This window comes from Pipistrellus kuhlii, unplaced genomic scaffold (assembly GCF_014108245.1).
Source record: "Pipistrellus kuhlii isolate mPipKuh1 unplaced genomic scaffold, mPipKuh1.p scaffold_m20_p_25, whole genome shotgun sequence".
NCBI classification, from domain to species: domain Eukaryota; kingdom Metazoa; phylum Chordata; class Mammalia; order Chiroptera; family Vespertilionidae; genus Pipistrellus; species Pipistrellus kuhlii.
In genome coordinates this window covers 4730266-4756612 of record NW_023425524.1, presented here as the reverse complement: position 1 = coordinate 4756612, position 26347 = coordinate 4730266, and the positions used below count along the sequence as shown (strand labels likewise).

The 26347-nt window shown below is 39.7% G+C and overlaps 1 protein-coding gene across 1 annotated transcript in view; it reads right to left on the bottom strand.

Annotated features, from left to right (window-relative positions):
* Positions 1-26347, bottom strand: part of USH2A (usherin) — a 397013-nt gene that overhangs the window by 361955 nt on the left and 8711 nt on the right. The window contains exons 3-8 of the mRNA XM_036453544.2: positions 9543-9675; positions 5552-5615; positions 3788-4082; positions 2676-2860; positions 2006-2227; positions 488-581 (exon numbers count right to left, since the gene is read on the bottom strand). Of these exons, the coding sequence (XP_036309437.1) occupies positions 488-581; positions 2006-2227; positions 2676-2860; positions 3788-4082; positions 5552-5615; positions 9543-9675 (993 nt within the window). The remainder of the gene's footprint in view (positions 1-487; positions 582-2005; positions 2228-2675; positions 2861-3787; positions 4083-5551; positions 5616-9542; positions 9676-26347) is intronic.

Here is a 26347-nt window from a genome sequence, read left to right as displayed (position 1 = left end):
AGGACACTCAGGTTATGTCTGTATCTTGGCTATTGCTAATAATGCTGCAACAGACACAAGGGTGCGCATGTCTTTTCAAAACTGTGTTTTGCATGTCTTCAGATAAATATTCAGAACTGAATCTGCTGGGTCATATGGTAGTTCTATTTTTAATTTCTTGAGAAACCTACACATTCTTGTTCATAGTTGTTTTACAAATTAGGATAAAGCTGATGAAACAAGGGAAAATAAAGAAACCCTCAAGGTTTAGTTTTATTAGTCATTTCTCAGGGTTTCTTTTTAAAAAAGAAATTTTCAACATTATTGAGGGCTTTTATTTCTTCTGTAATTTTTTTCTAAGACAATTGACATTTCAGATTCTTATCAAATATTTTTATTCATACCTAGAAGATAGGCCAAAAGTTATGGTAAATTTGAAGAATTTATATTCACTATTTTTCAAGCTTCCCCCTCCTTTTGGGGCTTCCAAGCATAAAACAACACTCACCTGAAGTCCCCCAGTGAAGCTTTCCGGAGAGCAGAGGCACTGGTATGGCTGGCTCATCATGTCACAGCTGTTGGCATGACCGTGACATTGACACCTGCGAAGAGAAGTATCCTTCAGCCAGCTCCCTGGAAACAGCAGCTCAACTGCTAATACGTGTAAGGACCTGGGTATATACCCACTGTGTGAATTCAACAAGGGAAGTGAGAGTGTTAACACAAAAATCAACCTCTCTTTAGTCATGTGGATATTCATGGAAACATATTTCTTAAAAATTATTTTTATTAATGTTTAGAGAAAGAGGAAGGGGAAGGAGAAATAGAGAGATAGAGATAGAGATAGAGATAGAGATAGAGATAGAGATAGAGAGAGAGAGAGAGAGAGAGAGAGAGAGAGAGAGAGAGAGAGAGAGAGAGATATGAGAGCAGAAGGTTTCTTCCTACATGCCCCCTACAGGGAAGAGGGGTGGGGCATGTGCCTTGAACCAAGATTGGAAAGATCAGCTTTTTGGTCATCACTGGACATCATTCCAACCAACTGGGTCATGCTGGCCAGGACTCATGGAAAGTTTTAAATTAATCATGAAGTATTGAAGGAAGTTTCATCAATATCCAAACCACAGTGACGGTGAAGGAAATTTTCAGTCCTACCTGGGTTGTATACACCTATATCCACCATGTGGCAAACTTGCCCAGGGAGAAGACATTTAACAAAACTATTCAAAACTTATAGTTAAGACTAGCAGGTTCAGAATAAACCGCAGGTTGAAGTTTACAAACTTTATTTTATTTTTTTCTTTCCAAAAATTGATTATTTAATTGTATTTTTTTAAAATCATGCTATTACTTAATAAAGAAAGCTCACAGATGGGTATTCTGCGTTGGTTTGAAAGATGCACTGTCTTTACAGGGCACACCGTCCTTCTAGCACAACCCAATTCTAAATGTAGTCTATTTGGTCACCAATTCTGGATGAGAGAGTAAGCTGCTGTGGAGCCCTTCACCCATTTATTTAAACACTGAGAGTCTACTTTTCAACTATGGTCAGACAGTTATACATTACTTAAGGACATTAGATTATTCCTTCAAAGGAAAATAAATATTCTTCATAAAGTTATGAATTGTGAACTCAGGGAGACCAAGCCCAGTACTTACAAACTAACTGGTAGCACCATTATATCCCAAAATCAAACTCCTTCTCTTTGATTTTAAGAACACTTGAAAATTATAATCCAGAACACACCAATCAAAATATTTTATGTTATTTTTTAGTCAGATCCAGGTTATCATAACTTCTAAACCCAATACTTTGAAAACTGATTTTATAGCAATGTGATCTTTTAGACAGAAAAGACTCACATACAAACCTTCCCTCCCAAAATCTTAAAGTAGAAAAGCATTTTAATACTTGAAGCTCGGGATGTAGCTTGCTCTAAAAGCTTAACTAAGAGTTTTGAGTAAGTCTGACAACGATCTGGAAACCAAAATTCACAGTGAAAAGCACACCACCGTGAAAACCTACCTCCCGGAGATGGTGACTTCGCTGACCGCGTAGTATCTGTGTCCGAGGCTGGCAGGAGTCTCCGTTGTGTAGTACTGTCCATGGAGATGAAGTCTTACTTGCGTGGCTTTTACAAACTCTTGAAGAGACTGGGTGTGATAGAAGTCATTGTATCCAGGACGATGATTCGGCCCAGGTGCTAGGAGGCTAAATGTGACATTGCCATGGGAATAGGGAGTCAAACTGTTGAGGAAAGATATTTGCAATCATGAGAAGCTCTTTATATTTTAGCCAAAACAAATCAGAACACCATATTCCATAACAGCTCAACTTCTTCATTCTGGGGAAAAAATAGTTCAAAGATTTCACGTGCATGCAGGACCATCATTGAAAAACATAGTAAGACATTTCCTTGAGGACATCATAAAAATTCTACTGATACAGATAAATTGCTAAGCAATCTGAAAGTCAGATTATAAAGCACAGATGAGACTGGAAGCAAGAGGTACTCTAAGGTCTTTACAGTAAATTTAAACATAATTTAAAATGTTGGAAGGAATCCTAGACCAATGAGGGGAAGACTCTACTAGCCTAGTGACTTAAGTTTACCTGGAGGCTATTACCATCCCATAGTCTATGAGAATTAACCCCTAAATGCCTTCAAAGAGAATGTTTTCAAAAATATCCATACTCTGAAAGCTGAAGACAGTTGACAGAATCCGAGTTTTCCAAATGTCCATTGTTTTTCATTCCGAAAACACTGCAATTTCTAGCAAAATATTGCCAATCTTCCCACTCTAAGCTGTCTTCCTTCTTCCTCTGAATCCTTATTGCTGTTGGTTGTGGACTCAAGAACTGCACGATGATATAAAACACCTGGAAATGAGTAAGTTAATCATTACCATTGTTGTTTTAAGTTTTAACCCATCAGTATAAATCAAACCATGGAATTGTTGCATTCAAATACAATGTTTACTTCCTCATAATCACTATAAATATTCATAGACATTCAGAAATGCCACAGCCCTGGAGTAAAAGCAACACAACCTATCATTACATAGCTATGCATCTTCTCAAGGATTTTACAAATTACGGTGGAAATCAATATGAAGTCTGCTATAAAGACATGACAAAAGAACATTACTTCCATGAAATTATTGGTATATGCTTCTCTCAAATAGTTATTTAAAATAAGCACCCATTTTTGTTTTTGTTTTTTTTATTAATTTGGTTACTTAACAAAATGAATGTCTCACAGTTTTGAATGATTTTTATAACAATCTCTAAGAATTTAGGCCCTGCATATCTTCTTTTAGGAATGTTCACTTCATAAATTACTGAGGTAATGTTCAGTTGCCTAGTTCAGGTTTTACCTTGAGGTAGTTTGAATTCTATAATTCAACCAAAGCGATGTTCAAGTTCTAACTGCTGGTGGCTGTGCATGTGACCTTATTTGGAAGTAGGGTCTTTGAAGATGTAATTAAGTTAGGAGTCTCAATAGGAGACCCTTCTGGAAGCAGGGTGGTCCTCACAAGAGGAGGAGGATGGAGAACTGACAGTCAGCAACAGGAAGACGGCCCTGGAAACTGGTGGCAGAGATGGAGTGATGCTGCCCTAAGCCAAGTAACACCAGGAGCTGGGAGAGGCAGGAAGGACCCGCCCTTACCCAGAAGAATGGTTTCATTCCTTCTGATCTTCAGAGCTCTGAGAGAATAAATGTCCATCGCCTTAAGCCATTAAATTAGTGGCCATTTACTGCAATGCCCACAGGAAATGAATACACAGCAAATTGCTTCAAGTTACCTGGTACTGTCCATTTTCCAAATCTATTGAAAGAGTCACTCCTTGATGAAGCTGGGTGATGTTCGTAAACACACGGGAAACCCAGGCAGTCCCAACATCGTCGTCATTGACAAAAGAGAGAGGGTGGGCCTCGGGATGCAGCCGGGACACCCTGTCCCCCGTCGTGTCCTCCGCGTCGTTGGGAATGCAGAACCGCTGGCGCAGGGGATGGACCCGCGGGTGACTGCCCGGGCAGCGGCAGTGGGGCTGGCCGTGCAATGTGGGCAGAGCTCCAGCAAAGATGGCCCCGATCTCTCTGGAGGTCAAGAGGCAGACGGTGAGGACAAATACTCAACAGCCATACATATTCTAGGGCAGCGGTCGCCAACGGGTGGTCCATAGACCACTGTGGTCTGTGAGGTCCGAAAGGTTGGTGACCGCTGTTCTAAGGGATGTTACAAACAAATACCACTATGTTGATGTTTTCATTAGTATCTATTTAGCATTCATCATTTTTTACACAGAACATAAAACCAAATTCATCCCTGGCCCCATAAGCATACTCATTCTCATAAAATGAAACACGCTCATTTTATTAAAAAAAAATAAAATTAAATTCTTAAGTACTAGCATTTTCTATCATGAAGCATGCACAATCCCTTGTCTGATTAGCAAGGTATGTTTTAAAATAGCATAATATTTTATAGTGCCTATTTGCTATATGCTTATTTGAATCACATAATATTTTACAGTGACTATTGGTAATAATAAAAAAAAAAAGGTAATGTTCACTCAGGTTGTTAACTGACCACTGAGTGACCGATGACACATTGAAAGCAATGAGTTATGGATGCGTCTCCAGCTCATCCACAGGAAGTAAGACAACAGCATAACTTTATCTGCTGCTGCTTCAGGGGAAGGGCCTCCGGCCAAGGCCATTTGTCAGCGGCTTCCTGTGACTCATCGGTACCGACGCTGGCACCTAGAACGCCTCGATGGCTTCAGTTCACGTGGCAGCTGCCAAGAGCTGGAGAAGGAAGCCAGTTCCAGGCAGACAGACTTAACTTTTCCATTAAGGGCAATCTACCTGTTCTAGAACGGAATTAGTCATTGTGTGTGTGGGGGCATTCTTCCACGTGACACCTGTCCTCCATCTGAGGTAGGCCAATACCAGCAGCCAGGTCTAAGGAGAGACTCAGACTCCTGCCCTCAACCCTAGTGGGGAGTGGTGGAGGCAGGCAGCTATTCCATTCACTAAATCGCATTTAGTCACTTCATTCAATCTCATTGGCTATCTGGCTTTAAGTGGGACCAGAAGTGACTATTCAATGACATCTTTGCTCCCAGGACAAACTCTATTCCCTCCAAATTACTACAAAACTGCTCTTCAGCCCTAGCTGGCTTGGCTCAGTGGATAGAGCACCAGCCTTCGGATTGAAGTGTCTCAGGTTCGATTCCGGCCAAGGGCACATGCCTGGGTTGTGGCTTGATCCCCAATGGGGGGTGTGCAGGAGGCAGCTGATCAATGATTCTCTCTCATCGTTGGTGTTTCTCTCTCTCTCCTTCTCTCTCCCACTCTGAAATTAATAAAAAGAAATATGTTTTAAAAAAACAAATTAAAAGTACTGCTCTTCAGAAATGTGTTTTTTATTTTATTTTTCCATCATACTTTATCCCCTCTATGCCCTCCTCCACACTAACACTAATCTTCATGCTACACTTACTTGAGTGAATTCAACATTTAAGTTTATATCTCTGGAGTTTTATCATACCATGTCTGCTTACCTGTTTGTAAGTGCCACTTGGTATAATCGAAAATCTTGCATTCTTCCAACAAACTGCTCTAAACCTACAACACACATACGTGTACATAGTATAATAAGTTTTATCAAGCGGTGGCTGACAAATATTCAAGTGACATTCCTTTAAAGCAAAACAACTTTTAATCATGTACATATCATAGCCTTTTCAAACATTTGGAGAGCAATAGGTAGAATATAGGTAAAATATAATATAGGTAAAATATACAAATAGGAATGTATATTTTGCTAATTCCACACGAATAACATTAACATTCATAATTACCTCCCTAGACATCATAAGTGAATACTTGGGCCAGTCTATCTCCTGGCCCAACTTGTGATCTCTCTCCAGAAGTCCCCTCCCCAATTCCAACTTCTCTCCAGTTTATAAACCTGTAAATCTACCAGCCCATCAGCCCTAAATCTGATTGTCATCTGCTCCCAAGTGCAATTTTCAGAGCATCCGCAGTGGTGAGAGGAAGACTGCCCACTCTCTCATCCCACCTGGGTGGTCTCCAAGCTCCAGAGCACCAGCTGGAGTCTCCTCCCAACTTAGATTGGCACCTGGTCTAGAAAACCCCCAATGAATGAGGATAAACTAAAACCCTCCTTCACAGTCCATGGCATCCTAGCATAGTCTCAAAATTCCACCACCTTGTCAACAGATCTTCCAAGACACCAGTTCCAAGTCCAAGCTGCATTCAATTAGGTAACCTTTCAAGGTTACCTAATTAATAACACAACATATTATTAATTCATTTAGCAAATATTTATTTAAGGTTTACCAACAGGTAAGTCCAAGAGACTGGGAAGAGAAAAAAAGTAAAACAACTACCACCTCTATGGTTTTCGTTATGTTGCCAATTATGAGAACAACTTAAAAATGGCAACGTTCTAGCTAGCGTTTGATTATGAGGACACAAGATGAGGTGGGATGTAATGAATAATGCCAAATCAATTATGAAGTGGGGGTTTTCAAATATTAAATTTAGAGCAACGACCAATTCACCAAATGAGCACATCCTCGAATGCGTTTGTTTCTTAATTATTCCCTTTTTTAATTTGTCTTAATGATAGAGAACATGGGAGCGCTCGGTGCTCAGCTCCCTGCGGTGCCCGGGAGGAAAGTGGGGCAGAGCGAGGGCATCCTATGAATAAGAGATGCGGAGTAAGCCTAGCTCACTGGACGGTCTGAGGCTGCTCTCGGGAGAGCTGGAAGAAAACGCTCTCCACATGAACTGACACGTGTTGCTTGACATGGTCCAAGGTGTTCTATTTGTATATTTAAAAACCTGCCTGGCCAAGTAAGATTTTCCTTTTGGTGTGTATTATATGCATGTATTTCATATGCATTATTATGTATGCATTATCATTATATTATGCATGCATGCATACACTATGATTTACATATGTATGAAGTATACATATGTGTATATGTACCTTATATGTAGGTATAGCGTATATCTACATATTCCATGAATGTGTGTACAAGGCTTTGTGGAAAGACAAGGCCAGCTGTAACAGAAACTGTCACTGGCAACATATTTTTCAGAAAGTTATGCTATGTAGAGATGAGACTTGAAGAAAAAGTCTGAGGCAGCCAACACACTAGTGAAGGCCGGGTACAGACATGGGGGAACATGGAAGCCTGGCCCGTGGTCTCCTCCAGGCCCTCCGTGGAGATCCCCGTGTTGGACCACATCTGCCCCAAAGCAGACAGGTGACCTGGCCTACACAACAGCACCTTGAATGCAGCTCGCAGCCACGATTATCTCCTCTGAATGAAACCATCTCAGGCATGGGGAAGAGTATGGAGGACAGTGACTTCATTTTTATTTATTTATTATTATTTAACGAAAAGGAGCAAGTGAAAAAGAATATGACTTGTAATAAGTCCAGGGGAACCTTCTGGGCCCATCTCCTTCCTGATTTGAGAGGTGGCATGGGCCTGGCTCATTAGGTGGAAGTGATGAGCCAGACGATGTGCCATCTCTGATTAGAGAAAAGATACAGTAGGTACAACTGTACCTATAAACTGATGGAATAAAGAGAAAATTTATTTTTAAATATTCTTTCTTCCTTCAGTTCTGTGATGCCTGGAACTTAAGGAACTTAAGGGGAAAGCCATAATAAGAACTAAATAACATTTGAAATAAACCCTTTCCAGTGGTATATTTTCTAACCGGAAGTTAAATTTACTTGCACACAGTTTGAAAGTGAATAGCACACCACCCTTTTGAAGCATAGATACCACAGTTAGGACAGTGACATATGAACAACTCATTTCAAGCCCAGCATGCATCGCGGACAAATTTATGGGGCTATTGAATAATTTGAGCAATATTTTGAGCAATAAAACACTCTCAGAAGTACTAATGGGGATTAAATATTGAAACAAGGCTCCTAAGATTTAATGTGTTATTAAGAAATTTTGCATGCAGAGAACTTTATAAAATTCTTCACTATACTAACTACTGATATAGATGAAAAATTCATCAAACTGGCTACTTAATACTTATGTGTTATGTTGCACCCATGTTTATGCCTTTCTTAAAATTTTTGAATATTTTTAAATGCTTCCCCAAAACTGGAAAGAAGACATGCAGAGCATAACATTCTTAACATGTATAAGCTTTTACAAATAAGAAAGAAATTCCAGAGTATGGATACAAACACACAGCAAATGAAATGCAAACGATAAAGACACTTGGAAAGCTACTCAAACTTACGAATGGCCAAATAATTTAAAGAGGCATCCGACAATATTTTTCAATGAGAAAAATGGCAAAGGTAAAAAAAACAAATAACTCCTAAGGTCAGCTACTGTTTAAGAAAGAAAGTATTTGCCCATATTTTAAAATATGGACAATAGGAAGTAGCCTGTTGTTATGCACTAGGGCAATCTGTCTAATATGCATTAAAATATAAGATGACCATATACTTCAACCTAATTTCTATCAACTTATACTAGCAAAATAAATATAGTAATATTAACAATAGCACTAAATCTCAATATGGTTTAGTATATACAAGGCCCAGTTATAGTTATACATTTATTCAATAAATATTGAACAACTACTATATGCCAAATGCTAGGAAAATAGTTATGCTTTTCATGACATACCTCATGTGATCCTCAAATGAAACTCTAGTATCATTATCATCATCATCATCATTTTAATTTGGGATACTTACAGATTAGAGACATTAAGAAAGGTGACTCAGGTCACGTGGCTAGTAAGTGGGGAGATGGGATTTGAATTCAGGTACACTGATACCAAAATATAAGGTCTTAAGGAACTCCACTATCAGACAACTGCTCAAATGTGTGCATGTGTGTGTATGGATACGTGTACATATCATTGTGTCTGTATGTGCATATAAGATCAATAGATATAAATACATATACACAGTGTTTTCTATCAAATAACTGCCAATACCAAAATATTAGAAATAACAGATGCTTATTAATAGAAACAAGTATAAAAAGTTTTTGTTATAGCTATACAATCATGCACACTGCAGTTTTAAATGAGAAGGCATGTTAACATGAAAAATTGTCTTTAACATATAGAGGGGAAGTATTTTTTAAAAATATTTTATTGATTTTTTACAGAGAGGAAGAAAGAGGGATAGAGAGTTAGAAACATCGATGAGAGAGAATCATCGACCAGCTGCCTTCTGCACACCCCCTACTGGGAATGTGCCCACAACCAAGGTACATGCCCTTGACCAGAATTGAACCCAGGACCTTTCAGTCCACAGGCCAACGCTCTATCCACTGAGCGAAACCAGTTTTGGCGAGGGGAAGTATTTTTAGAGGGCTCAAAGAAAGCCTTTGTACCATAATTTCATTTTGGAAAAATTGTATTTATAACCATATTCCTAGGTATATGTACTAAAATTTTAAAGTGTTATTTTTGACACAGTAACAATACAATCCAATAAATGATTTTCTGAAGGCAGAATCTTACCATTGAAACTCTGTCCTATCCTCGTAGCACCAGAGACAAAGTCTACAACTGGACCACTTAGAGTTTGTGAGTCAAAAGCTGTGCTGTCCTCATCCAAACCATTGATGAAGAAACTTATCTTTGTCTGATGCACCTGGAAGACATTATCACCGTCATTAGTTTAATGGCGTATCCTTTAATTTTGTGATAACATTTCAGTAGTCTTTCTCAAGTTAATTTTCTACTTCTCCATTTTCTTCAGTTGGTAGGCCAAAGGAATTTATTTGAATGGTTCAATGATGTATGTCTGTGTTTATATAACTAGGTATAAGCCTGCATATTGTAGTTTTTGACTGTGATGGTACCTACCAGTATATTCACCGGCTCACACAATTGTTTGTCCTGTATATTTAACAGCTCTGACAGCCACCCTTTTATAAATTTTTGAAGATATGTGGTTTCTTTAATTACTAAAAGTGGCATATCCATATTTGAAAATAAACAAAAATGAATACAAAAATGAAAAATAGTCACAACCAGATATTCCAAATACGTATGTATGTGTTTGTGTGTATATATATATGACATAGATATGATTCAATTTAAGTTGCTAATGCAAAATGCTTCATATAAATATTTACTTTCTCAGGTGTTAATAATTCTCAGCTGTACCCTCCCAACATAGAATAAAAATAAATTTGCCGATCTTTTTTTAGGCTAATTATTCTAGCAACCTAATAACTCTCCGCACAGGCATTAGCAAACTTCCTCTGTAAACAGCCAGAAAGTAATTTTCTTTTATTTGCAAGCAAATGATTCTGTGGCTCAAACAATCCAGGTCACAACTGTTCAGTTCTGCGGCTGTAATAGGAAACCAGCCAGAGACACACATCAATGACTGAGCACAATGTCTCCCAGTAAAACTTCCTAAAAACAGGTGGCCAGCAGGCTTGTTGCATGGGTTCTGGCCTGGTGATCCCCTGATGCACACTATTCAACTTCAGGAAATTTTTGTTCGTGTGTAGTGATCCCTGAGTAACAATGCAAAGTGTCATGGAGATTACTTCATAGATGGTATCTCTAGAAAATCCTCAATGATTGCATCCTTCCAAATAAACTGATAGGCTGTTTGGACCTCAACTTTAGTCTCTACAAATGGTCCTATTTAACTGCTTTTAAGTTAAATGTAAAAGGAGTCACCAAAACCGGTTTGGCTCAGTGGATAGAGCATCGGCTTGGGGACTGACGGGTCCCAGGTTCGATTCGAGTCAAAGGCATGTACCTTGGTTGCGGGTACATCCCCAGTAGAGAGTGTGCAAGAGGCAGCTGATCAATGACTCTCTCTCATAGATGTTTCTAACTCTCTATCTCTCTTCCTTCCTCTCTGTAAAAAATCAATAAAATATATTTATTACCATATTTCTTGGTATATGTACTAAAATGTAAAAGAAATCATTGATACTTTAGTCCAGGGGCTGACTTACAAACAAAAGCTGGTGAAATGGATGGGGTCAGGAAAGAGAGAGAAATTTAATGTCTTGTAGTTGGAATGTTTAGAGTCTGACATTTTTAATAAAAAAATATATCAAATCATAGCATTCAATTGCTATTCTATTAAAATAGCCACACAAAAAAACCGACACAAACAAACAATTCTCCAGCATCTTTAAGTCATGTGTCTGCCTTAGGAACCCTTTGAACAAACCTTCCCAAAACAAAACAAACAAAAAATCTGAATATTAACAAAAAAATTACTTGGGGATATTAATTCATAGAAAATTTTCTACTATGGCTTTTCTCCATTCTATCAACCTCTTTTGTTTACATTGGGTTCTTTCTTAAACCCCCTTCCCCAATGTTGCCTTTTACTGGTTTGTAAAACAAAGCTTTAACATAAAGACCTAAACACACTCACACGCCAACTCCTATGGGTCTGAATGTCTACCTCCCCGCTAAGGGAGAGGAACTGTATTTTCATTTTATTTATTTATTTATTTTGCATCCCATTTTTTACAGCCTGTTACTGTCATTTGGTGTTTGACTGTTATCATTATAAAAGATACCGGCTTTTCTCCTTTGTTATTTGTAGCATTATCTCATGTTTTACAACATCTCTGAGCAGCACGCGGGGCACATGAAATATCACTCGTGGAAAGTTCTCGATGGTATTAATGCATAAAAAAGAATGTGGTTCCCTCTCCACTGTCTGCCCAGCCAAAAGCTGATGAACAGCCAATTTTCCTTTATCACATTAGCACAGCCATGAGGGAAACCCATTTGTTCTAGTCAGCTACACTAAAGATACTATTACCAATCTAACATATACATGTTTTATATCAGCAGTATTCTCAGAGCATGAGCGCGCCGGCCATATATTAACACTAGCATGACAGTTTATTTAAGAAAAGAAAATTGTCTCTGTAGAGGGACAGAAGTTAGAAATGTATGGCGAAAGCTCAGTGTCACTGGTCTAATAAAGGCAATAATTCTCCGGCTTGCTTTATGGCAGGTAACACTCCTGTGACGGTTCTGTCATATCATTCAAATAGAAATGTTGTCTTTTACAAGTTTAAGTGCACCTTTATTTGGAGGCAGATAGAAAGCGTGCTTTTGATTTTCTGTGTTCACTGTATTATATCTGCAGTCAAAGAGTTCAGGACCTTCTTCTCCCCCCCCCCTTTTTTCTTTTTTATCAACTCATCACATATTTGCTTGGTGGAAGGATTCAGTGTCACATGCAGTGAATTCTACGAGGTTTTCACTTCCTTGGTGCTTAGAAAATGATTAAGGATGATCCCAAGACACTCTGGCCCGCTGTTCCTCCCCCTACCATGCGCCTTCCTGTAAGTGGGATGACCCCTTTGGTGCTCCGTGCCTCGATTTATATGCCAAGATTCTCTGAACCACTTTGCAATTCTGGTTCGGGGCCCCGTCCCAGGAGAACCGAGAAAACTGAGGTGGCTTTTTGCAGTAGCTCATTCCGATGACCCCCTTGCCGGCTATTTAGGGGAATAGAAATCTATGCGATAGAATCCTTGATTTGTGAAAAGAAGCCCTTTTCCACCCGTCTCGTTCTCTGCCCCTGTGAGAATTAGGGGAGTTCACCCACATTCCTTGCTGTGGCTGGAAGGAATGAAGTGGTAACATCAGTAGCAGCTGCAGAAAAGCCTTAGACCCTTCCTAAGAAATCCAAAAGCACACTGGAAAAAAAAAAGACACGCCTTCATTCATTCTCTCAGGGTTTCACATTTTAGTTTAACCTCTTTGGTCTGGTTTGTATCCCTAAGATAGAGCGTAAGCATTCGCTTGAGCACAAGAGTGTGTTAGATTTTTTTAAGTACAATTCCTGGCCACTCTTAGGTGAGTATAATTCAAAATTCCCGAACATCATACAGTAGATATCTGAGAAACTACCAAGGGGGAAAAATGCAACTAAGCCCACCTGGATTACAATCAATGCCCACAATCACTGGTGCTACTGCAAGGTCAAATCCTGGTTGCTCCTCTCCGCCTGCTGGCCACCAGCACCAAGGGGGTGGGGTGGGGAAAACCCTGGCGGAGTGAGTACCTGCTCAGACTTCCTGGCCTGGGAAATCATTTTATCCTTTTCCTGTCACCTGGATCCTCCCAATTTAAATGCAATTCAATAAGGCGTCACCCCATACCCACACTGGCCCTATGAGGCAGATCAAGAGAATGAAATCATCTTCCTTTCTCTCAAGGAGCCCGTATGTATCAAACAGCACAGTCGGGCTTCTCAGACTGGCCCTCTGCAGAACTGTTACCCCAAAATGAGGATCCAGGGATTCCATCGCTCCAGTATTCTGCTTCTGCAGGTTTGGGGAGCGCTTTTGTCTTTGAACAAACCTGCACAGACTCTGTCATGGAATAGGGATAAGGACTGTCTGGTGAGATCTCAGTGGTTAGAACTGGGGCTACATGAATGGAAAGATAACCACCTTATAACAAACATAAGCTCCACTTCTAACCACTAAGGTCTCACCCAACAACCTGCATACCTTTTCCAAGACAGAGTCTGTACAGGTGCAAAGAAAGATGTCCTTCTCCCGTATCTTCGGGATATACTTGTTTAATTTCTGCAATGTTCTCAATACAGCATGGCTTGGGATCTCTCTCCTCTTAAAATGTGGCTCCAGAAACACTCCAATCTCCATGAGTGGTCTGACTTGCCACATGAAAACAGGATTATCACCTTAACCTATTCCAAAATCGCCTGCGAGATTTTTGGCAATGACGTCACGCGGCCCAAAGGGATACACTGGGTAGAGCTGACCATGAGCTAAAATACTGACTTTTTCCACTTGCTGCCCTGCCGAAGCAGGACCACCGTTCTGCGGAGCCAAGGACAGGGCTTTCCATTTACCAGCGTTACAGCTCATCTTGTTCCATTCAGCCCGTCGCGCCGGGCTGTCAAAATCTTTTTGAACGCTCCGTCTGTCATCCAAAGTATTTACCATCCTCCGGATCTGTGTCATTTGCAAATTTGATGAGCGTGCCCTACGTGCCAGGCAGATGCTCGATAACTGCGAACTGATTGATTGGCTAATTGATACTCCAAAAATAAAACCACCAACACCGTCTCCGCTGGGTCACAATTCTGAGCCAAAGAAGGGCACCGTTTCTGAAGAGATGAAATATGTCACATGGGGACTTTTCGCCTTTGCAGCGTGACCTTGCTCCTCACTCACAGGAGTCTTCCTCTAATTATTTCATTATAAATAAATCCTCCAATCTATTTTATTTCTGTTATTAACCTCCCCCCCCCCTCTCTCTTTCTATATATATATATATTGCTTAATAGCAGAAAAGGTGGTGAGCAGTGAGTGGACAATATATATATATTTAATTATATATATATATATATATATATATATATATATATATATATATAATATTTTAAAAAAGCAGTTGAGGCAATTAGATTAATCACAGGGGATGACCACAAATATCTGTGATGTGCACATGTCCTCATTACTACGTTGAATCACTGAATAACTGCTTTTAGCTTCTTTCTCTCTCTCTCTCTCTCTCTTTTTTTTTAAATACATATTATTGATTTTTTTTTTAACAGAGAGGAAGGGAGAGGGATAGAGTTAGAAACATCAATGAGAGAGAAACATCGATAAGCTGCCTCCTGCACACCCCTTACTGGGGATGTGCCCGCAACCAAGGTACACGACCTTGACCAGAATCGAACTTGGGACCCTTGAGCCCACAGGCCGACGCTCTATCCACTCTGCCAAACCGGCTAGGGCTGCTTCTTTCTCTTTGACTGTAGGAAAGATGCATAGGAAATTGTCTTCATACACAGACATGGTCCTCAAAGATATATATTGTTTGTTTTTGTTTTTATTTTTTATTTCCCATGAGCACATATATTCTGTTTTAACACTCAGTCCTCTTCCTGGACCCCCATTTCCCGGAACTCCTGTCCTTGCCTTCCCCCAACCTTCCACAACCCCCTCACACACACACACACACACACACACACACACACACACACACACACACACATTTCTGGTTTTTCCTCTCTGAGCAACTCAGACAAGCCGGTCCAGGGAGTGATCTATGCCTAAGTTTGCCACATTTTCTGAGGGCCTCTGATCTTCTGGGTTTGCTGTTCTCCCTGGATATCCATTCAAGCTCTCCCCACATTACAACTTCCTACAACAAGCCTCCAATGTAATCAATCTCTAAAAATTTCACAGAGGAACACAAGCAGTTTCCTTTGTCCTGACTTGGAGGGATATGAAACTCTCATGACCGCTTCTTCCCAAACTATTCAATTACTCTCTTCTTCTCTCCACTTCAAAAAAGAAAAGCTATTACTTCACACATACAGATGATGGAAAGCCCCACCAATGGTGTGATTTACTGTCGATTTCCTGGGTAATAGGGGTAGATCGGAATCCCTTTCTGTAGATACTGCAAATCCAGAGGTTCTGCTTTCAGAATAGGTCCAAAATCCACTCACTGCTCACCACCTCGCCGGCTACACCCTGGCCTGAGCCACCACCTGCTCCCCTAGATTTTTGCACTGGCCTCCTAACTAGCATCCTTATACACTCTGAGCCCCGGACAACAGCCCGAGGGTTCTTTGATAAAACACAATGAGAGCATGTCAGTCTCATCTCCAGTTACCTCTGAGCTTAATCTAAATTAAGTAAAGTACGGAAGTGGAGAAGATAGGGAATAAGTCAGTTATAGGAAAGGGTAAAACACAAGAAACAATAAAATGAAAAGATGCTTCAAAGTTACTCCAAGTCTTTCATTTATGCTGATCATTCCCTCTGTGTTGTTTTAAATCGCCTCTCCTTTTCCCCAGATCTCTGCCAGTTGTTTAAATCTCTTTAAACTTTAGTGATAAAGTTGCATACAATTAAGTCACCTAAAGCCTGAAGAAGGATAATAAAAGGTGGGTTTCTGTTTCCATTGCCAGGGAGTGAGCCAAAGCCCTACCAGAGTGTGAACTCACTCCTGACCCCACGTCAGAGGGTCATCAATCAAGCTCTCAGCATGGAGATGGACGTACAGGAAATCATTCTGTGAGCAGTCCAAAACCTAGCCCGTGCCAGGACTCGGATTGATGTCGTAAAGATCCTGAGAGTCATTTGTAAGTTGAAGTGGAATCTTGCCAACAGTTAGTTTCCTTTTTTTTCCCCTTCACAACAACAAATCCTGAGATAGTGTCATCAATTTGGGCAAAGATTTGGGGAAAAGTGAGAGGGGTAATTTAGACATTCACATCGCCATCTGAAGAACACAGTACTAGCAATTAGGTGACCAGATTCAAGCAATAAGCTTTCAAAACAACAACATGCGGCAGTTACAACAAACTCTGACATCCGTTTAAAAAATGTTTTTATTGGTTAGAGAGAGGGAGGGAATGGGAGAGAGAAAAACATTGAGAGTGAAAGATCACCAAATGGCTGCCTCCTACACACCCCCTACCAGGGATCTCGCCCACAATCTAGGCATGTGCCCTGACTGGGAACAGACCCAATGACTTCTTGGTTCATGAGTCAGCACTCGACCACTGAGCCACACCAGTCAGATTCTGGCATCCATTTTTTTTAACGACTCTTTCTACTTCCCATTTTTACCATTTACTTGGATAAAGCTGACCTGATTTAAAAAAAAAAAAAAAAAAGTCCTTCAATGCAGACCAAATTTTTCTGCATGGAGTATCCCATGCAAGTTAAACTATCTAAGACCAACATTATGCCATTTAGGCAATTTTCTTCAGATACAGAACATTATATAATTACTAGAGGCCCGATGCACGAAATCCATGCAAGAGCAGGCCTTCCTTCTCCTGGCTGCTGGCACCAGCTTCCCTCTGGCACCTGGGACCCGGGTTTCCCTGGCAGCCCTGGCTTTGTCTGAAAGGTCATATGGAAGGACATTGAGTCTAATTAGCATATTATGCTTTTATTATTATAGATGAGACCAGGAGTTTTGGGTATAAGAGTTGTGGGAGTCCAGTCTGTTCTCTCCAGGCGGGTCGGAGTACCTTAGCAGTTAATGAGGTCGATCCTGCTTGGGCAATGACATCAGTAGGCAGACATAGGATCTGTTAAGCAATCAACAATACCCTATGCAGATCCTCAAGTGTTAAAGTCTATTTTAAAGCAACACTTCCCAAATGTGTCACAGGGTTTGCAATGCTCTGTGCTAACAGAGACAGACGTGAAGGACCTTATTTGAACATTTAACCTAAAAAGACATCTCCACTCGCCCTCCCTCTCTCTTCCCTCTCCCCCGTTTTTTACACTGTCTGCATTAGGGATGATGAGGCAAGATTCTGGTGTGAGAATCCAACTCAAATATCTCCCTGAGTGCATCAGGCTCTCCTGGCTCTCTGGCCTTGAGTGAGGTCCTGTGATATTCATCTTTCTCTGAATGACTTATTTCGCTTATAGGAATATATCCCAAGAAAACAGGAACACCAATCAGAAAGGACATATGCACCCCTATGTTCATAGCAGCACAATTCACCATAGCTGAAATTTGGAACTGCCTAAGTGCCCATCAGCAGAGTGGATCAGAAAACTGTGGTACATCCACACCATGAAATACTCTGCTACTGTAAAAAAGAAGGAATTCTTACCATTTGCAACGGCAGGGATAGAACTAGAGAGCATTGTACTAAGCAAAATAAGCCAGAGAAAGCTAAATACAGTATCATATAATTTTTCTATAAATGTTTTCCATTCTCAGGTGATCACTCTAAAGTGATACATAAGCATCTACTCCTTAAGGCTTTTATCTTTCACTGGAAATCCAGTAAAGCTGTCTCTTTTGGTTCTGCTCCTTCTTAGTTCTGGTTGTCAGTAACCAACTAACTTGGTTGCTTTTGTCGTTTTGTAATGTAAAAAATGCCCACTCTTTGTTATTTTAATATTTTGCCTTCAAGTGGAAATTGCAAATGCACAAAGGGATTCCCAGTTATTTAAGACTCAGAGGATGCATTTTTGTTGTGAACGCAGTGAACAAGAAAACGCCTCACTTCCACCATGAAAGCAGCTTTCTTACCTGTCACCAGGCATTTGCATGGCCGGGTTCTCAGGCAGAGCGAAATGCAAATGCCATGTTAACAGAGAGAGGAATCAAAGAGTGACATGGAGGACAAGCCCCAGCTACAACCTACATAGTGCGTCACAGGCCAGGGGCAACTTCAAGCAGCTGACACCCCTGGCTGAAGCCCCTGCACTGAAACTCCTGCTGCTTTTTCTGTGAGGGGATTCCTTCCTGCCTTTTGAAACTTATCAGGCGGGGACTTTTCTTGCCTCCCCATGTAGTCTTCAATCAAAGGGATAGTGAAATCACTCAGTCTAAAGGCAAATCTATTTGAATCTTCTATGACAAATCTTCACAAAGCTATATGTGATTCAGTACAAGGGCAAGAATGTAAAAAGTAGAGACACAAGCAGAGAAAAACAATTAAAAGGAATTGTTGGAGCATCTATTATAAGTAAAACAAGGGCACATTTCTTGATGAAATTGTTCAGCTTATAATTGCATATAAAAATCTATAAATTCCAAGGCTTCTCCTTCTCCCAATGCCCATATATATATAAGGAAAATATTGAGGTGGGAAAAATGAAATAAAACACTGTGAATACCAGCTAAGTCATAGATAAATGAAGGCTACTGTTTAGCTTATGTTTTATAACTCAGCTGTTACATACAACTTAGAGAAATGGCAAATCACTCTTTAATGGAAGTGAGAAATTAGTCCTTGTCTGATAAAATAGTTAGTCCAGGTTAACCCAGCATACTTCTACCAACAGATAACTCGTCACACCAAACCACGTAGAGAGCATTTCTTCAAGGGTTACATTTACTAAACAGGACTTTTCTAATTAGCATGAAACAATTTAAATCCTGGATCTAATATTTCATCAGGAGAAAATTCTTAATCAGATAGTAACTTCTTAACCTGCTTCCTCTGCTCCATTTATAAACTCTCCATTAATTTCATGCTGAAAAGATTTATAGCTAATGGAACAGAAAGTAAATGCACACCTTAAATAATTGCCCTATTTTCTTCAATGCAAATACTAGTCTCAGCCTAATGAACAAAGGATGATGTTTCTAAATGCACTAAAATATTGCCTCTAACACATTTTTATTTACAGAGAGCAGTTTTTTAATATATATATATATATATATATATATATATATATATATATATATCTTCCTCCCATCAGAAATCATTTCATTTTTATTTTCAAATATAGCCAAGCATTTCCACCTAAGGCTCAGGTATCAGGTGGACAAAATAACAGTGACTTACATTTACATCTTATTTCCCAACTGTCAGTACATTTACTAGCTGTCAGTAAAAGAGAGAAAAAAAAATTTGACTGTCAGTTTTAGAAAAGAGTGAGACAGAGAAAGTATACCGGTAAATGTGGAGAAAATAATTTATATATTTTTATCAACTTTCTAATGAGTGTTTCTTCTGTGTGAAAGGCAAACTATACAATTTGAATTGTTTGATGTCTTAAAGTCTCAGATTCTAGAAAAGATGGAAATGCATGAGTAGAACGGGTTTGCTTTGAAATCACTACTTCCAAGGAAAGGTGAGTCTGATGCAAACACAGCTCTCCTTCACCCAGTTAAATACAGGATTCCAGACCTTTGCAGTGGTATTTGTACAGAACTTAGGCTCAGGTTATAAGATTTCTATGTTCTTTAAATTCCCCAGCCAGAATCTGAATGAATTTAACGTAACTGAAAAGTTGGGAATTTAGTACAAGATTGAATTCACACAATAACTGCATCTCTTCCTGAACATAAAACCCCAAGTCTTAATTATTTTCCAATCTAAATATTCATAAAGAACAACAGTTTGTTTGTTTGTAAAGTATGTTTTTATTGATTTCAGAGAGAGAAAGGGAGACAGAGATAGAAACATCAATGATTAGAGAGAATCATCGATTGGCTGCCCCCTGCACAGCCCTATGGGGGATTAAGCCCGAAACCTGGGCATGTGCCCTGACTGGGAATCACTATAACTTCCTAGTTAATGGGTCCATGTTCAACCACTGAGCAACACTGGCTGGGCAGCGACAGTGGGATTTGTTTTTTTGTTTTTTACAGTGTACTGGGTTATATGTATGTTATCGTTCAATGAAAACATTTCAGAATGTTTTTAAAACCATATTTATTTTAAAGGGATAAATATTCCTGAAATGGATAATTCTACCTCCAGGTTTAAGAACAAAAGGGACCTCAATGCTGACAGAAAATAAACAAACACCAATAAGGCGAGTAGATGTGGACATACTTTCTCGCTACTCACAATTACACACCCCGTGTTGAATACTAAGTTTTTAGAGATATAAGAATTCTTCCCTCACTTGAGCAATTTCACGCTATAGTGTTGCAACTGCTCATCAAGGAAACACTTTAAATTAGTCACCACCGATTGGATTTGGTGAAATTAAAGCTGGAATGCATGCAAGTTATTTTTCTTAAAACAACAAAATGGAGCCATTGCAGCAGTCTGTCCAGAGGTAACAAGTGGGCTGGCGAAAGCATGAGCTGAGGATATATTTAAATACGGATTTACACATGCCGTATTAGGAAAGGTAAAAACAGAATATGAAATAAACATTAGAGCTCACTGTCAAGTGCACGCCCTAGCTTCTCGCCACCGAGTTCAGCTGAAGGTAACTATCTGTCAAATGTAATCTGTGCGAGTGAATATGCTTAAGCTGGAGCTATGAATCAACCAAAATTGCTCTGGTCTTATTGACATTCAATTGCAAGAAGTTGCAGTTCGCCCGGCCCACTAGACAGCCTGACAACACCAGGAGTGCTTCCAGTGACAGAAGCTTTAAATATAGATGCAACTATCATCAAAACACACATGGGCCTGGACTTGACGATCCTTCATAGCATCCTTTGAAATTGGTCAGTCAGTCATCGCCTGGTCATGGATGCCCTGAGATCGCATCTCTTTCCTCCCAACATCTGCCAGCGTGCTCAGTTAACAAGCCATTATTAATCTTTTTTTTTACAAAAATGAATATGGGTTTGATTGGCAGGTGGAGTCCTCCAGGATTAGTGTGAGTTTCTGTGGCATTGTGCTCAACCCCACTTCCTCACTTAGCAGATCTGCCTTTTATCTCTTCTACCATTTGAGACTTGCTCCAATACATCTTAATAAATAATAGCCAGGCAGCATGGAGAAATCCGGAGGGTCAATGTGAGACAATGCCTTGCGGATATTTTCTGACATGTGGTGAGTCTGCCTAAGCACTGCATTAGACCAACAAGAGGACTAGGTGAGGGAGGTTAAGTGAATGCTGAGCGTTGTCTTCCCTTAGGCGCTGTGACCTCTGGGGCAGATTCTGCTGGTGCCCATAAGCTCTGGTTCTTGGTCTTAATCCTGTATTGAACAACATCCCCAATCATTCCCTCCTGTCGGTGCCCATCTTCCGCCAGGAAAAATGTGTTGACTTCCAAACTGCTTGCGACACTGTTCACCTCTGTTAAATATCCCCAACCTCTCTGTGACTCAGTAGTCTCAGCAGTACCTTCTGCACAGGGAACTCCAATAATAGATGGAAAACCCGGACTCATTAGAAAACCCACTGACACTGATATGTTCGTTTTTAAATGTTACCTAAGTACTTCCTTGTCCGATTAAGAGCTGTAATCCAAGAGATAGTTAAGGACAAGTCTTTACAGAAAATAAAGACAAGTACAAAGCTTTCTACTTTATATAAAAAAAATAACAATAAAGCAAAAACTGGTTTTGCTCAGTGGATAGAGCACCTGCCTGCAGACTGAAAGGTCCCAGGTTCGATTCAGGTCAAAGGAATATACCTTGGTTGCTGGCACATCCCCATTGGGAGTGTGTAAGAGGCAGCTGATCAATGATTCTAGCTCTCCATCCCTCTCACTTTCTCTCTGTAAAAAATCAATAAGATATATATATTTAAAAATAACAATAAAGAAAACCAATCCAGAATGCAGCAGATTCCTGAATTCTCATGCTAGCTCCTTCTTTAACAACCTTCATCTCTCAGGGAATCTCCAGTACTTCCTTCAAGACTGACCTTGACCTATGAAGCTACGGGAAATAAATAGCTTAACTTGGAAAAGAGGAGGGTGGTAGACAGAATTACATATGCACTAAGGAGGCTCAGTGAGGTTTGTTGTCCCTATTTTCCTCTTTTCTACATATTCTAAAATTTTGGTTCTATAATGTCTGTGATTTTTTTTAAGTCTCTACTTTTATTCAAAAAGTATTTCCTTCAAATCTGTACCCAACATACACCCTGGTTTCTTTTCTTCCAGACAGATTCCTGCAGACAGGGGCTCTGCCTTCACTCTCTCTCTCTTCAGTGCCCTCCAGACCTCATAAAAAGTGCTGCAGGTACAGTAGGTGTCTGTGGTCTTTTATACTCACAAAGGCCAAATGCCTTAGGCAAGAGGATGTGACTTGTTTACTAGGGAACTGGCCACTAGTGGACCTGAGCGAGTCCTCTGCTATTTGGTGGCAGCTCATGTCACCAAAGAATATTGAACTAAAAAGAGGCTTCTGCATATGGTGAAAAATAAATTTCCTTAACAACCTTATTTACCTCCTTTTTAAAAAGTATTAATTTCCAGCAAATATTTAAATTGAAAATGTAATTAAAATAAAATTCCCAAAATACTAAAAGAATACATTAAAAAAAAAAACCGATAAGAATTAAATGAGAGTTCAACAAGGTACTTAAGTAAGACAACATGTATTCTAGGGCTGGGATTCAGAACACATTGAATAACATTCAACATCTTAAGGTTTAGTTTTCCCAGGATTTTAGATCACTAATCCCATGGCTTTTCACCTACTTCTGAAGTTAAAAAAAAAATCTTACAGTTTTTGATTGTTTTTATATAATCAGAAATATTCATGGGACAAAACTAATTTTTATAACTTTGCAAATTAAAAAGCACCACCCAGGTCTGATTCTGACCCTGATGGAGTAAGTCCACACCAGTCTCTCCTCCCCACCTCCCTGGGTAATGATGATACAACTAAAAAATCTGGACAAAATACAAAAGGCAGTACCTAAGGATTCTGAAAAATGACCCAAAGCAAATCCACTGTGGAGTAAAGACTTGGAAAATTGAAAACATCTGATCTGGAAAAAAATGTTGAGAAATAAAACAAGCAACAGCCCTAGCCAGTTTGGATCAGTGGACAGAACACTGGCCTGCAGACGAAGGGTCACGGGTTCAATTCCAGTCCAGGGCATATACCTTGGTTGTAGGCTCCATCCTCCTGGGCCCCATGCAGGTGGCAACTAATAAGTGTCTCTCTCACATCAATGTCTCTCTCTCTGTCTCTCCCTCTGCTTTCTACTCTCTTTAAAATTCCATGGAAAACTATCCTTGAATGAGGATTAACAAAAAAGAAAAGAAGACAAGCTATAAACTGGCAGAATATTTTCAATAGAAAGATATGTCATGGGACTTAAGGAAACAGGAAGCCATACAAAACTCAGTCAGAGTGCAAGGAAACCTTGAATCAAACTCTGCCTGCAGAGGACACATTCTGATTTTGTTATGTGGCTCAATAAGTAAATCTAACACATTTTCATTCATGCTAAATCCAAATTTCCGCGTGCATCTTCTATGTTTGATATAGTATCTAAAATGCATTGCTATTAGGATAAGTGATATCACTATACTTAAAAATTAAGCCAGCTATCATGAATGCTCAGTTACACTGGCATTCATGATTTAGCCCGGGATATCCGATAGGTTGCAACAAAAATGAACAAGGGTTCCTAATTACAAATGCTAATTTGGATAAGCTCTCGCTAATTAATAGAAGAATTTATCCCTGGTATTTATTTTAAACATGATCAAGCATTGCTTATTATTTTAATCACTACATGAGCCAGTTACACATGGCGCAAATGAACGGCAAGCTACATATGGTGAAGGGAGGAACGCCTGCAAACAGAGACAACTACGTAACTGGCTTCACATCCTAAGGACTAGCTTCCCTGTTCACACGTCAGGTGTAAGCCAAGGCCATCGTGCTTGTGATGTGGAAGGAGACACGTCTTGTCTTGAGGGTTCACAAGCATCTTTTCAGTCACCAAGTGGCTTCAGGGAGCTATACCTGCTAAGCTGAACAGAATCGACGTGTAAGAGTACAAATGGTGCGATCTCCCCTCGCTCCAGCCTGTGTTTCCTATGAAACATCAACCATTTTTCTTTCCCCTGAAGTGTTCATGGCCCTGTGTGTTAGCTAAAATATTGACATGCTGATGGCAAGTTCAATGCTGCCCTTGCAGCAAGTCTGTATTTATAATTGAGAATGAATTCTCTACTTGCCCCCCCCCTCCCCTGAAAGGCAGGGCTCCCTACCAATTGAAGTGCTGACCATAACCTCAGACAGCAGAGGACACACCTTGCTGGCCCGGGTAGTTATTCTACAGGGAACCACTGAGCCACACCGGCCGGGTGGAAGATGCTATCTCTCAAAAAGCACTGGTGACCATGTTAGCATGTTTTCAATGGAAACTTACTGAAAGGTTTTATATAGAAACAGGATATGGGGAGGGAGGCAGAGAAAGGAAAAGGTATGACCTGAGCAGATTACCTTGTCCTAAAGACCATTTTGCAGTGAAGGAAAACAATTCACATGAGGACAGAACTAAAGGGTCGTGACGTCACTCTCAGGGCCCCAGTGAGATATGCCCACCTTGCAGGGCAATGGCCGTGGGAGGTATGCAGAGAAGTGGGCAGCTTGCAGAGCTGCTTAGGAATTAAAATTCAAGGACTTGTTGGTGGGAGAAAGGGGGAGACAGAGGGCAAAGGACTTTTTGATAAATCTCGGTGACCCAGGTTCATGGCACTTTACTATTTTTTTTTCAGTTACAGGTCAGCTGGAATTGTGCACAGAAACTCAAGACTAGATTTAAGCAGATGACTTAACCTCCCAGAGGCTCATTGTTGTCATCTCTGTAATGGAGCAAATATATGCTGATGTCACAGAACTATCATTCACATTTGAAAATTAAGCATTAAGATGTTTAATACAGTGCATCTAATCAGTGCTCTATAATGGCAGCTGTTATCATCATTATTTTTTAACTGATCATTGTGAAAAGCTTTGTGAAAGTCTATTGATCTTTACTTATTGTGCATGATTAAAGCTATTCAACTGACTTGGGTGGTATAAAGATGGCTGGGTACAAACAAATTAACAATATTTTACTAATACAGACACATATATATAGTTACAGTTAAAAGCAATGAAGAGTATTAATGCGATGATAGGGATTGAATTTTTCACCGAGTGGGGGCTGACGCAGTGTTCTCATGGAAATCCCAGGACATAGCGCTCACTGAAGGCTGCACAGACGTTTTATGATCCCCCAATCAATAGAGACATGGAAATACCTGCACAAAGTGTGCACCTGGGCATATACTGCAGAGATTAATTGAGAGACTTGGTTTATCTATTCTAACAAATGTTGGTTAAATTGCATTTTCTTTTTCTCCAGAACTATCAATAGTTTTCCTTTTTTTCAGATTGAATACATAAATCAAAAGAACATATTTCATGAACAAACTACGATTATGAAACTCCTGCGCTTCGTCTATTGATCCTCAAGACTTCATTTACCCATACATTTCTGCCTTCTTTGTATCAGATTAGAACTGCCCTTTTTGTTATGTTACCGAAGTTAGAATCATCTGTGGCTCTTGAATTGGCAGTGTATCAAGGAGCCTTCAGAATAGCATAGGAAATGTGAACAAACCCACTTCTAAACCTTTTATTTCCCCGGTTTCGGGATCTATCAGTTTCTAATTTTAATAACTGTTTAGCTACATTTCAGCATAATTACAATAAGATTACCATACTGATGCTCCTTTGATGCTATGTATCCTATAAAATACCTAAGTGTGGAACTGCTTAGGGAAAACAGTATTTTCATAGGACACTCTGAGGTTTTACTTTTAAATGATATGCAATTAAATGTAAAATGCTTCAAAGCTGAGTTTTCTTTTTCAACCAACACACAACAAACTGCTCAAGTATCACCTCTTATGTATTTCAAACCATTTTTTTAAAAAAGAAAATCAAAACAGATCTCTTTAATACGGACAGCATATGCTGATGTAATACAAAAACTGGGCTTAAAAAATATCAGCCAATGCAATCAGTGTACCCTGTTTGATAATAAAAAGAATGAATTGATTTTTTCCAGTTTTCAGACAAAAAATACGACATAACAAATTTCAGCTTGATATAATTTGAAATAGCCAATATATTAAAG